The sequence below is a fragment of the Micropterus dolomieu genome, linkage group LG05 (genome assembly GCF_021292245.1).
Source record: "Micropterus dolomieu isolate WLL.071019.BEF.003 ecotype Adirondacks linkage group LG05, ASM2129224v1, whole genome shotgun sequence".
In the NCBI taxonomy this organism is placed as follows: domain Eukaryota; kingdom Metazoa; phylum Chordata; class Actinopteri; order Centrarchiformes; family Centrarchidae; genus Micropterus; species Micropterus dolomieu.
In genome coordinates, this window is record NC_060154.1 from 10,088,797 (window position 1) to 10,103,328 (window position 14,532).

At 40.3% G+C, this 14,532-nt stretch overlaps 1 protein-coding gene across 4 annotated transcripts in view; it reads left to right on the plus strand.

Annotated features, from left to right (window-relative positions):
* dennd1b (DENN/MADD domain containing 1B) overlaps nt 1-14,405 on the plus strand; it is a 93,653-nt gene extending 79,248 nt beyond the window's left edge. Inside the window, exons 14-18 of one of the 4 annotated variants that reach the window (XM_046049551.1) lie at nt 1,608-1,733; nt 5,394-5,495; nt 11,343-11,433; nt 12,670-12,710; nt 14,099-14,405. In XM_046049551.1, coding sequence (XP_045905507.1) covers nt 1,608-1,733; nt 5,394-5,495; nt 11,343-11,433; nt 12,670-12,710; nt 14,099-14,176 — 438 coding nt within the window. In that variant the 3' untranslated portion in view covers nt 14,177-14,405. Of the gene's footprint in view, nt 1-1,607; nt 1,734-5,393; nt 5,496-11,342; nt 11,434-12,669; nt 12,711-13,360; nt 13,460-14,098 lie in introns of those variants that run through there. The other 3 variants (XM_046049550.1, XM_046049548.1, XM_046049549.1) reach the window with 3 other exon arrangements.
* The last annotated feature ends 127 nt before the right edge of the window (nt 14,406-14,532 follow it).

Below are 14,532 nucleotides of genomic sequence, written 5' to 3' on the forward strand. Positions count from 1 at the left end.
CCAGATAGGCTAATTGCAGACGCCAGACCACGATATCCCGCTAACACTGCAGCTACACAGCTTGATACCTCTGGCCGTTTCTGATTGAAATAGACCTGATCAAAATTTTATTACATTACACAAGAACTGGGGTCATTTAATGGTAGACACAACCTCCAATTTATTCCTCCTTTCATCTTTTCTTTCTTCTCTTCCTGCCCACAAATACTGCTACTACCAATGGCAGCATAAAACGTATTGATATAGTTAATAGAATTTGTTGTAAATGTTCTCTATTGCTTTACAAGCCAGTAAATGAACACACATATCTGACACACACTCTGAACACAGACTGGACGGGTGAAATATGCAGTGTAGTGTTAAATATAATAGGCTGACTGCTTACGAAAAATTTACTTTTAAGTTTACTCTGTTCCTTTTTTGTCAGTTCTGCGTGTGCTGTCAGTTTTCTCAACCCATATTCAGACAGCAAAGTGGTGAAGAAGGTACAACGTTCGTACCTGGAGAGCTCTGGTTTAATCTCTACCCCTGTAGTGCCCATGACCAAATGCTTACCAGCCACAGCCACAGGCACAGTTCTGTAGGTGACAATTTTCCAGACAGAGAGATTAAGCATTTATTTTAGCATTTTTGGCTTATTATATGTTTGTATACAGTATAGCATATACAATAAAAAATGTTAAGTTATTCAATGAGGAATTGCAATTAAACAGTTTTTCATTAATTGAGGTTAACGGTTAAACTTTTAAGTAAAAAAAATCATGATTCAAACCATACTACTGCAGCCCACACTAAACTGCATTACAGTAATCTAGACCTCCTGTGCAACCCAATCAAATGTTGTGCTTTTGTGCTAAGCTGGCACAGCCCACACAGAGATCAGTAGTCCCTCGCTATCTCTGCCTCCTCCTCGCTCTGCCACAGCACAGTCAGACTACTGCTGAGCAGGTGAGGAGAGCCTCTTGACAACTTCCTTCCCAGACTCCCCAGGGCCCGGTGGCCAGGGTGAGTCTTTTGTCATCCTAAAACAAGCTCGGGCCTGCTGCTCCTCCACTCTCGCCTGGAGTCCTGGAGACAGAGCCAGGAGAGGGGGGAAATAATTAAAGACATTTTATGTCAAGAGTCCCTTTCTAGAGGGAGTTCGGGAGAGAGCCAACAGGGGAGGGGAAAACAGGAGGACTGGAAAGAAATAGGAGGAGAGTAAGAAATGGAGGGAGAAGCAGAAAAGCAAGAAGGTGATGGGAGGATAACAGGGGGTGGCAGCGTGGAGAGAGAGGGTAAGAGAGGAAGAGCAAGGATGCGAGTTTCCATTTCCTCTCTGCTGTTCCCGCCCTCTTGCCGCCCCCTGTCCTCTGTTCAATTAGCGAAGCAGCAGGTGCTCCCAGCAGCAAAAGATAAGCTTTGAGGAAAGGCTATAGCTTTCCCCTTTCTTTTCTTTCCTTTTTTGAGATGACCTGCAAATGTGATACTTCACACCCAGAATGGGCTAGCTGTTTCCTCCACCAATTTCAGAGGTGATAATTTAACTTTTACCCCTCCGTCTCTCCCTTTCCCCCCTCTCTGTCTCTCTCTTTCTCCTCCCACATTTTCTCTTTGTTTTCCACCAGGTGTCCTCTCTAAAGAGCAAGCTGAAGAAGCAGTCAACAGCAACAGGAAGTGGTGTGGCGAGGGCCGTCCTGAGAGCGCAGGCCGCTCTTTTTGGATCCTACCGAGATGCCCTCCGATATAAACCCGTAAGCATCCAGTGTCATTCATTAATGCCACTCGTGTTGTGTAATAGTTTGACACATGCATCCAGTGCTTCAGCTAACCTTGTTTAAAGGGTCTGTTCACCCAAATCACAAAAAAACAAATACTTTCTCAATACTGTGAGGACCTCAAACTAAATATCATTAACATCCACTGAGGTGGCAACAGAAAGGCTGATATCTCAAAAACCTAAAACTTAAACCATCTGCATCTCAAGCTAGGTTAGGAAGTAAGATTTTCTTTGTTATTTGGCCAAAATTAACCATTTAAAATCATCTCAGACCTATCGCTCTGCTGGACAGCAAACAAACATGTTTGTGACTACCATGTTTTGACATTGATCATACTCTGTTGGACAGCATTTAAGAACTAGACAACTTGTTGATTAAATATTGAGTATAAAGGCCATAGCTTGTATATGTATTCACAAGCAGAAAAATTTACAGACATGAATATAATAAATTTGCTCTTCAGCATGTGTAGCATGCAGCAGTGATCTCAGTTTGGGTGAGTTGAGTCAAATTTCACTGGAGTCTGGTTAGACTGGGGCAGTTTTGACTGAAGGTAAAAGGTGTGTTTTCAGCTAGAGCGCAGAGCTAAGGTGGGCCTGTCTGAGGCAGTGAAATGTCAGAGGAGCTGAAAAGAGTCAGGACGTTCCCTTTGAAGATCCCTTTTAGCCACCTTTGGTGTTTTACTCTCTTTTACTAAGCCCCCCTAACATTTCTTTTCTGGATCTTTTCTACTTATCAAGTCTGAGTCAGAGCAGAGCAAACTACAGCATGTCCTGTTTGTCAAATAGCGAAGCCTTTGTTCCTTTGGCTTTGAGATTAATTGGACTTTGTGGACTCCCGGAGTCAAGATGCTACATTATTGATGCTGTCTCTCTTTTCTCTGTATACAGACAGTATGTGAACAAACTGCCTCCCCTCTGACACAAGTACCGAGACTCAGTGTATGTGTGTTTGTGTATGTGTGAGCACAACATGCAGTCATTCCTCAGTTCACTCATGCTCATCCCTGTTATCTTTCAGGCAGGATCTGTATAAAAGCCATGGAGTTAACATACATGCACAACTGCACATCTTCCTTCATGTAGACACTGATAATACTCCCTGTGTTCTGATATTTGTGGAATATCACTCTGCTGGTTATTGTTCTGAGCTGAGGCAAAGATCTTCCCAGACGGAGCTGAGCCGAGCAGTGTGGTTCACAGGCCCATATGCCTCGACAGAAGGAGGGATGTGGATGCTTGGTAGGAGTCTTGCTGAGTTGTAAATGAAATGATACTGGAAACTGATAATGAGTTGAAAAGCAATCAGCTGATTAGAACAACATTTCTTAGGTCATCAGTTTCAGCTCACATTGACACTTTCCCCAGGTGCTTCTCGCCTTCACAGAGCAGCAAAGAACCTGAAGTAGCAAATCAAATTAGTTTTCCCCACCAATGATGAAGCCAGGTCAGGTAGGTGAGTGTGCATATTCCATAGCTGTGTGTTCTGAACTATTTAGGGGCAGAATTAGCTGAAGTTCTAATCAAGTAGGCATGTAACCAGTTCAAATCATCCAACCAGATGTGTAAAACACTAGGAAGGGGAGGTCGGGTGCCATCACATAATATTCACACAGAAGTAGTGAAAACTGAGATGCAAATTCTTACACCTTCCATATTCTCATGTATAGCTGATTGATGTAAAGTGTTCACATACACTAGGAGTCCTGTATAAGAACATGACTGTATCAAGGTGGTTTTGGAAAAATGATCATTTTGAAATCCATTTTTAACATTAAAACAAGCGCTGTATATTCAAATACATTTCAAAACAGCTGTATGAATAAACAGCTCGGTTTGGTTTGATTCAGTCACCATAACATACATATAACACACTTTTACAAATTCATATATTTCTACTTAACTGCAACTTCAGTTCCTCCTGGATAAGAACATTCAGAGAACTGCCCACTTGTTTTGACACTTTATCTGCTACAAAGATTAGTTAATTTCTTTTGTATAATTGTTTCTATGTAATGGCTCCCTTAATGCTTCCAAATGCGCTCTAAATAAAGAAGCAGTTTCACAATGCCTTCATATATAATGTACATACATTTCATAAGTTGAGTGTAGATACACTCACAAAGAGAGTCACACTTACATGTACTTTTACGGGACGTAAAAGTAACCCAACACGACCTAAATCAACCACAGAAAAACACATTTAAGGCAACCAAAGCCATGGGATTTGTGAACATGAAGACATACAAACAACTAAATCAAGACCAAAAGAAACAAAGTGAAAAACACAATAGCAACACAACATCCAAGGCTGCAAGGCAGCAAGATCGGCATTCCGTACGCCAGGAGCCTCTCTCTACTGGTGCTGGCACAGGAGCCTTTAACCACTTCATCCCCAGGGCAGGTGCCACCTCATTAAGCAATCAGATGTCACACACCTTGGCAGAACTGGAGAGGACAGAAGTCCTCTAGTGCTGGGCAACTGTGGTGACCCCTTAAAATAGATAAAATGTATGTAGCTCTCTTTCTGTAGTCTTTTAAAGTAGTCCAGTTGGAAGATTCCAGCTGCAGTAGCAGTTTGCAGTAGAACCAAAGGCTTTTGTTGGATACTGATGTGTACACAGAACCCCTTTTAAAGTTGAGTTGTGACATTTTTTCAGTAGCAGTTAGTTGTTAGTCTCGGCATGCTGTTCAGTTTTATTAGATGCAGTATGGTCTGAGGCTGTAGCAGTCACATAGAGAACATTTACAACAAGCTTCTTTCAACTCGGCTTTTACGAGAGAATACGCCTTAAAACCTTTTAGTGATGTAAGTGGAACACTATTCCTGTGATACAATTTGGGCCACTGGTATCGTCCACCCATCCTCAAAAATGGGGTTAGTCTCCGGTGTTGTTAAGTTGTTTTCATGTGCCACACTGTGCTCACAGCCTCAAACAGACAAAGCACATTGTTTTACATCAGAAGAATTTAGAGCATCATGGAAATATGTGAGAATTATGTTAATTATGAGAAAACATGAATTGGAAATGACTGTGGGGCCATGTGTGATTGGCCTGCAGTGGTTCTGTTGTCATCCTCCGTGTCTGTAGCTCACAGGCCAACAGACATGATGTAAGATATAGTAATAATGTGTTCATGTGGAATACTGGGGAGTTTACTGGGACACTGTCTTCTGGTCCGGGGGAGATTGTGTGCACTTCGCCAGGGGAACCGTTTCCTGTTTTGTTTTGTTTTGGGTTTTTTTTTTTACTCTTCCTCCTCCTTCCTTTTCCTTCCTCTTTCCTTCCTGTGTCTCTTTTAGACTCATTTTCTCTTTTCAAGCCCATTTAGCTCACTAATGAAGAAATCAGTTGAAATACTCATTGGTTAGCGAAGACTTTTTACAGTGCATATCAATAAAAGACATGATGTGAGCGCCTTAGTGCTATGACTCGTATTATAAACAACATTGTTTAGTTTAGACCCCCTGCCGTTCAAGGCACCAAACGCATCTGCCGCCGTTCTTGTGGCTCATTTCTGAACTAAGTAAACATGGTGAAAAACAGATTGGTACAAAGAAAAGTGAGCCAGAACTAATTAGTATTAATTGTTTATTTTAATTTTTGCCAAAATGTCTCTGTGGACTCCTCAGGGGGAGCCAATCACGTTCTGTGAGGAGAGCTTTGTGAACCATCGCTCGAGCACCATGAGGAACTTCCTGTCCATGGCTGTCAACCTGCAGCTCTTTAAACAGGTACAAACAGGTGTGTGTGTGTGTGTGTGTGTGTGTGTGTGTGTGTGTGGATCAGAGTAACCTGCATTAACTACTCATTTTGGCGAAGTGTAAGCCGTAAAATTGAACTGACCCTATAAAATGTTTAAAAGATATTTAACTTGCATAAACAAGAACCTTTCCTCATCCCGAGATCATAATTATATATAAGAAAATCTTCTGTCACTTACATGGGGACATTGACAGATGCACAGCTCTATCCTGTAAGACATAGAGAAGCACAAACAGAAAAAGATGACTGAGTGCTTATATTGTAGGTTACCCTGTCCTCTCCCATCAGTGTCAGGTTATTTTTGAGCTGTTTATATTTTTCAGCAGTTTTTTTATTTAGAAGGGTGAAAGTCTACAGATAAAAGTTTTCTCTCAGCACCCCTTCTGCTCAGCGAACTGTCAACTGGGTAAAGTTAGCATTTAGTATCTTGACAGTTCAGTTGTTCAGAGTGAGGGGAAATGGAAAAGAGAGAGGCCTGGGATTATAGGCGGTTATTGACCCCTATATACTGTTTACTGAGGTTATCTCTCAACACACATCTTAATGTCTCTCTGTTTGCTCAGTTTTGCCTCTTGTACAAACAAAACCATGATAAGTCAGGCCTGTAAAAAGTATTTTTACTGTACAAAACCATATCAAGGTTGTCTTCTGTCTTTAACTTGTATGCATGCTTGATTGTGGTCTGAATTTCAACTTGGTCCTCGGAAAATTGAGTATAAAGTATTGTCAACTCCACTGTGGTTATGTGTGTGTTTATGTGTATGTGGGTTAGTGTGCGGGTGTGTGTCGGTGTCTGGGGTGTGTGAGCAGGTATCCTTTATTCATGTGTGGTTACATGAGTTTCCCTTAAAAATCACTCATGTATTCTTAATATGTTTTCCCCCCAAATCCCTTAAGCAACACTAAACTTAGCCGAGTCAGAGCCGGGTGGGGAGACACCTCTGGCTCAGAAGAAAATTTCCTCTCACCCCTTGAATTTTTCCTTGTGCTCTCTGACCCGTGATAGTGTGATTTACCCCCGAGAGTTACAGCACAGCGGCCTTCAATCAGCCTTTTGTTTCTCTGGACACTCTGCCCCGTCTATAATTTTCCCAGGCAGAGCAGATAGCAAGCAGCAGTTCAAAGCATCCTCCCGGCTGGCTCCTGCCTCAGCGGTAGCATTGGGAAACAGGCCCTTATCTCCTCCTCCTCTCCAGCACGGGGGATGGGGTTGAGCTTATCTCCTCCACTCCTCTTTCGGCTAAAGTGAGAGAGGCCAGCAGTCCGCCCTAGCTATGCTCCGGCCATGACCCATATCCGCTCGCAAACAACCAAACAATACTCAACTTGCGTGGCCACACACATGCACACATTCATTTTTGTATACATGAGTTTACACTCGGGGACTGGAGATGTTTGTTTGTTTTTTCCAGTAATTCTACTCCTTGTGTTGTTGTTGATTGCTTTAATACCACCTGTTATTATATTATTATGCACCCATAATCCATTTTTAGTTTATTGCACATTATTTATTGTCCTGTAAGTAGGGCTGTTGTCTAGTAAGTGTTCCTCTAATTGAATAACACAAATAGCATTTGGCAACGTACAGTGAGTAATAAACTTTGGCTGCCGTATATAATGTTGCATTGCTGATATTACAACATACGATAATTATGGACAATTAGGGGTTAACTTTTTACAGTAGCATTCTTTAAAATTTTTATTTAGTTAATTATTTTGTTTGCTTGTTTGTTTTCCCTATTCTTCAGCTAAAGTAAACAGATTCTGCTTTATTTCCCAATGGGATTGTTGATAGAGGGGGGAACCACAGGGTGTCATACGGTCGCTGCAATTTTTAAGCTTGGGTGGTGCAAACAGGTTGGGTTGCTCAACTGTGCAACCAATCAGTGGTGCTAGTCAAGACTGAAACAACATGTTTAGCACATTATTTTATTTATATATAGAAATAATTTATTCACATGCACAGTGTGGGATTTGTCACCTACATGTCAAGAGTACTAGGTCAAACTTGAGCCAAATTTAAACCACATTATTGGAATCGGTAGACCACAACACACATTACACACAGTGAATCACGCATGCATAATGTTGAGGTGTTACCTGAGTTTGAGGTGTTACCATCTCAGCAGGAAATTACTTTTCTGCAGGTGATTTTATTTTCATTCCTTTAAAGCAGCTCTTTTTCTTCATGATCAGCCACAAGTAATTTCAGTTTTATAGGGGGAACAGCACGGAGTTGTTCATGCAAATTCAGCAAAACATCATTAGTACTGTGGGAGCTGGACAGCCTCGTGAACAGAAGGACTGTTGTGTGCTGTCACACGATATTGAAGGCCATCACTTTCAATACCCCTATTTAAATGTATTGTTGTAACAAATGACTTACTGTAAATTGTTTTGAATAAGCACACCTATAAATGGGTCTTAAAATAATCCCTGGCTAAATGTTTGTCTTTTTCTAATCCACACCCATCTAAACTGGATTTGAGTTGCATGTGTAGGAGACAAAAAGCAGAAACAGAAGTCCTTTTATCTTGTTTATCTTAGACACTAAGCCGACCCTAAAATTAATATATGCATACCCATCTCCGAAAATGTCACAGTTCCACCTTCTAAAACACTTCTGTTCTGATCCTGGACGTTTTCCTCTCTGCTCGGTCCACCAGCTCATCCCATGTTCAAAACAGAACAAGTGGGAGAAGTCTTCTAAAAGAATGCGGGGGAAAGCCTGTCAACATTAACCTGCTTCCTATCAACCACCCTCAGCTCCTACACACTTACACATGACAGTGTGTGTATTGTGCTAGCAGAGACTGATTTAATGAAGTCTCTTCCTCTTATTGACAAAACTAAGCCAGACACAGTTTTATTGAGTCTGCAGGGGGACTTGTACTCGGATGATTTACTGCCAGAAGCCTTTGTAGACAATATGCGTCCCATCAATCAATAATCATCCGTCATTCTCCGTATATGAATGTAATAGCCGGGCCATTTATCGAAAGGGGGAAAGGTGTGTACTTGCAAAACCAAATTACTAGATTTCAAATCTGATCGTATGGTTGCTCTGTCCACTCCACTGACTCCATATCCCAGCAGTTACAGTAAGATGGAAAATTTTATTGTAACCAATGCCAAAGATTGATAAAACTAGCTGCCACCTCAATGGCCAAAAGTATAATCAAATGTGATGTGATATAAGATTCCCTTTAAGAAAAACTTATGGCTGCTAGATGCTGGCTGACATTGGGGTCTCAATAGCTCATTTGAAGTCTTCTGATGTGTGTCTCTGTGGCAATGTTGGGTTATGAATTTGTCAATAGATATTAAGGCTTAAAAAGAAAGATCTTTTTCTGTGCCTATTTTTGAATGACATGCATCTGAAAAGTGATAGTGGTTGCCATTTTCTCTCCAGGCTTCCTTCTTTTTGGCCAAATTTAGATTTCCATGCTGTAATAACTAGCGAAGACAGTGGTGAGATGTAAACCCAAATCCAGCTTTCAAAACATCCCCTCAGAAACCTATGAGTGACGGGATTTCTGCTATTTTCCTGAGTGTCTACAGTTTATGGGCTAAAATGCCACAAATGAGACCCAGTCTGCAAGAAAAAAAATTATATTTCCTTTAAGCTCTCCATGTATATCTCTGTAAATGAACCCCTGTAGAGCTCTAATCCCAGTTTTGGCTCCACAATTCCAGAGTTTAAATAAATCTAGACCACTGTGACCGACCCGTGAGTAAGTCAATGTGCTGGTAGCCAGATGGAATAACTCTCTGCTGTCTGCAACTGCAAAAGCAACAAGAAACAAAATGACATGTAGTAATGTCAGTGTGCCTGAATCTCTTCTGCATGTTTTGGCTGGACTTTATATACACATTTTCTGTTTGTTTAGTGAAAGTCAGAACCGAAAAACAATTATTTGAATGTTTATGGGGTAAATGTGTTTTTCACATAATTGGATTAACAAATATTGACAAAATCTGAATACTTTATATTTGAATGAAACTGGTCCTGATGTACTGACCTTAAATTATCGGGGTTTTTTTGAGAACACTTTTTTTTTATGGTCTCTCTCAAAACAAAGAAAATGAGCCCTTGTGTTTGTGTATGTGCACATTTGTTTGCATGCATAGAAGCAAGTTGTTTTTAAGTGTTGGTTTGTGTGTGTGTGTGTGTGTGTGTGTGTGTGTGTGTGAGTGAGAGTGTGTGTGTGTGTGGTGATCACAGTCTGCCATTGTTGAGTAATGTCTAATTAAGGACCACAGTGAGGCAGGTAATCTGGCCGGGGTGAATGAACGGGAGGGTGAGGGGGAGATAAGTGGAGGCTTTGGCTAGGTGATGATTTGGGTTGATTATGTGCACTAATTGGGCCAGCCAAGTAGCGGAGCAGTGGTTGGAACCTGCAGTCTCACCTCTCATTAAAATGATCTAATGATGAGTTTCCAGCTCTTCTGACCAGAGGAGCGGGTGGCCGTGTCGGTCGCTAGTTAGCAGGCTGTCCCCAAGGACAAGCACCCTAAAACAATCTACACTGTTGTTACACAATGGCTACACTTGCAGAGGTGGGAGTAGGCTTGCTACGGTTAAAAAATTATCTGACAATATGTTGCTGTCAAGTATTTGTATTACAAATCATAGTGCACCATTTGTTGTTGCTGTTGTTTTTAAAAATACAAAAGATTCCTTGAATGGTAGGAGGTGTTGATTGTTAATTAATGCAATTGTTAATTAATGCAGTCGTCAGTCAAAATAAATGTTAGCTTCAAATCCAAATGCTTTATATATACTAATTATTTTGAATGACACCATCACTGATTGTTAGCTGCTTTTCCCTCCTACCTTTACACAAATAACCTCTGAAGAGGTTGGAAAAGATGGATTTTAGTTTAAGGTTAAACACAAAGATTTAGAAAAACACACACAAACTAGTAGAAAGTTAGTTTTTCACTGGAAAGTATTATTTCCACGCTGAGATTTGCTGTTATTGTAAGCAATGGGACAGGAAACTAACAGCAACTCGGGGGTCAGTGTGGTTGGGTTTAGCTAATGGAAAACAGTGCACCATGTGTGTGACTGAGTGATCTACATTCACATAATTGTTTTGGTGAAATTCTTCCTGTTTAGAAAGTATTTAGAAAGATGATGTTTAGAATGATTTTTTTTCTTCTAAAAAACTACAGTACAGCAGTCAGTCCCATAACAGCTCTAACAAAAGCTTTAATAATGGGCCAAAATGATGACCAATGTGTTTAAATCTATTTTTGACATAATTTTTGTTTTTTGTTTTTCCTTCCCCTCTCATCATTGTTTTTATTTGGTCATAAATACTCACAATATATTTTTCATGTCTAAAGAATGCTAAAGAATTATTTTTTATTGTGTTAATCACAAATGTTGAGGTATGTGTGTGTCGATGTATGTGTTTGATTGCTTGTACTGCTTGCATAACATATTTATGGGCACGTGTGACCGTGCTCATGAAATGTGTAGCTGTCTTGGCATGTTTATGAGATGGAGTTTTATGCGCTCCATGTTACAAAGGGAGGAAATGAAACTTCCTCATGTCTCAGACAGTGTGCAGCATGTAGTCTGCTGCCCTAATCCCTCACCTGCTCCACATTACCAAATCCCTATTACCTGCAACCCATCTAATCTTGGGATGTAGTTTCTGTCAGGTAGGATTAATAACACCCCACTGTGGCCTGAGTGTTTGAATCTGTGTGTAAGTGTATGTGTATCTGTTTAAGTGTGTCCACAACCCCCCACACCCACCACTCCCTCCCTTCTTTAATAAGCACATCGTAATTTATGGTTGCAGTTCATCGACGGACGGCTGGCCAAATTGAACGCAGGCCGCGGCTTCTCCGACGTGTTTGAAGAAGAGATCACAGAGGGGGGCTTCTGTGGAAGTGAGTAGTGCTAGACCTGTCTATCAATTAGCCACGTTATATTTATTTGCCATATTTCATGCAGTAGTTATTCTGCTATATCTAAGATGTAAAAGCAGTGAACAAAACTAGGAGAAATTGGCACTAAATAAAATGTGTCCACTGCCTAAATAAAATGTCTCTCTCTCTCCAGAACTCTCAAACTATTCAATGGACAGAAAGTCTTCTAAAATAAAGATAAACTGATTAAAAATATGGTAAATTATATGGTACACTGTAGTTTCCTTGTGTATGTTTTAAAACATGTTAATTTTTAAACAATTCTGGAACCTTAACTACTTATTGTTTGAGTCACGTTTGAAGGATGTTTATAATACGTCTCATAAGCCCATCTGACACCACTTAAAGCTCTTTACATACTAATAAATTAAGGAACTGTATTGTCTTTGGAAGAACAGAAGTTATTGATTAAAAATGACAACATTATGCTATAAAGTGACTGTAAAAAAAAATCTGCCTCATGATGAATTGGCTCATTTTTTAAAGATATTTTACATGCATCTTGAGTGTCATTTGTTGTCTTTATTGGAACTGATACAAAGGTTACTTGTAAATCTGATTGAATGTGGCAAGAGAAGATTGACGAGAGAATTAATGTTTTGCCAGGATTGAGGGTTATTACATGTGGTGACTGTGTACAAGACATCAGAAATTTTAAATCCCACAGGAGTGCTCAGACAAATTATATCATTTTGATCAAAACACGTCAGGTTTGATTCATATTTACATGACAAGAAAAAGGAAATGTCATTCAGGTGTTACATCTTAACATCTGTCATATTATTGGGCTTATCAGTTCTGATTCTGACCCAAACCCTCACTGTCATCTCTAATTCTGTTCTCTAAACTTTTGAAAAACCCAGAAAGCCCTCAAAAGTCCTTTATATACAGTTACAAATACTAATTTTACATACAACAATAAATATTTTACTTAGTTATTATTGGTTATATAACAAAAGGGAGAAAAGAAGACATCAAATAATATCTCTATTTATTTCTATTTTACAATCAACCACATTACCAGACACTGTTATTGTGAATATGTCTGTCCTGTTCAATATAGAAATGGTTTGTTCTACAATTTAAAGTGTGTCAAAATGTAATATACATAGTTACATTTGCTTTACAATATTAATACAATGCTATTGAGTGCAAAATGATTAATTCATACTTCTTGTGTTTTATACATCCTTTCAGGTAATTCAAGGTCTTACCAGCAATGGATGCACACTGTAAAGGTATTCGCAGAGTGTCCCGCATATCATACCTAAATGCTTTTATCTATGGATTTTTTTTATGTTTCTCTCATTTTATTCCCAAGTTATATTTAATTGAAAGTGTGATTGACTCGACTCAGTGTTTGAAGTCCTTGCGTTGCCTTTGGAGTGAAGGGGCTGCCTGAATGTACAGACCCGGCAGAGTGTAGTTTGGTGTGTGAAGCGGCGCGTGCAGCAGGACAGTGGAGACAGACAGGGAGGGAGACAGAAGTGATTTGACGTGACAAGACGTCCTCCGACATGACATGTTGATCTGGCAGCAAACACAGGCGTTACTCCGCTGAACCGACCCAAGAACATAGATCTCTCCCTCCTCCTTCATCTCCTGCCTCTTTCGTCCTTTTCTTTTCTTCCCCAATCTCTCTCTCTTTATGTTTCCTCTCTCTCTCCCCCTCTTCTCATCTCTGTCACAGCCCCCCCTCTGTCTCCCTCCCTCTCTCTTTCACTGAGTATCTCTCCCTCACCCACCCTCTCTCCCCATGCCGTCAGCTAAGGCTGAATTAGTTCTCTAGAGTGCTCTTCAAAGGTTTGTTAAAGTTCACATTTCCTGACTGACAGAGATCTATAACAGGGGCCTTCACCTCGGCCCCTCTCCTCTTCTCCCTCTGCAGACTTCTGAAACGCCGTCTGCCATTTACTCTGTTTAGCCGTTTAGCCGATGCTTTGTGCTTACACTAAAGACCAAGCAGAGAAAAGGAGTGAGACGCCAGAAGAGAGATGCAGCAACTCGGAGAGAGAAAAGAAGACAGGCACAGAGAGATATCGGGTGCCACAATGTCAGTCTGCAGAACTGAAAGTAGAAATCAATCACACACAGTCCCTTCCATCGCTTTTAGGCTGCTTCTAAATAAAAAACCTCCTGAATGCTATGAATCATGCAGTTTGTCATGGCTCAGCGATACAATACTTTGTCTGGTGTCACCATTTTTATACTGATGTTGTATTGGAGTACTATTTACAGCTGCAGGGGGAGCTTTGGTTGTGTTTGATATTGAATATTAGCCCGGTGTGACCACTGTGGGTGTTCGGTGATATGGTACGAATAATTATCTCACTATTTGTAAGGATACTTTATACCACAGTATGACATGTACGAAAAAAACCCCTATAAAATAATCCAATTGGTTTTACTTGAGCCACAAATCCTCAATCAATTTGTGTTCTTGCTCTGAATCACTCATGTGAAAATTTGGTGAGATCGTCGCAATATGATTGCAATAGAAGTAGATAAACGATAACATTACTGCCCAGCCCTACCTGTTTGCATATATGAATATTTAATATAAAAAAAGAATTAGTTTGAATGTGAAAATGCCTCTAAATGATAATTTTCTGTTTCTGTTACCTAGAGAGGAGGAGCACTCTTCAACACAGCTGTGACAAAGGTACGTTCTTCTGCAAAACTGCTTAATAGGCATTCACATTAGTGAAGCTTAATGCACTGTTGTCTCCAATATGTATAAATAATTGGATATAAAACATATTAATGTCTGTTTTAGAATTGACAGTGGATGGAATGGGAGCATTGTTCATACCTACTCTATGTTTTATGAGCAGTACAATGTGGTTATGTGCCGTACAATAGGTGGTCAGGGTGCCCTTTCATGTTATCGCCCTCTGTTACTGTGCGAGGCTCTCTTATCCAGCCTTTTGTCTCCGTGTTTTTGCCACAGGGATCAAAGCATTTCTTGATGTTACATGAAACCAGAACAGAATGTTAATGCACCATGTTTTGATTAGTAATCTGTGTGTGTGTGTGTGTGTGTGTGTGTGTGTGTGTGTG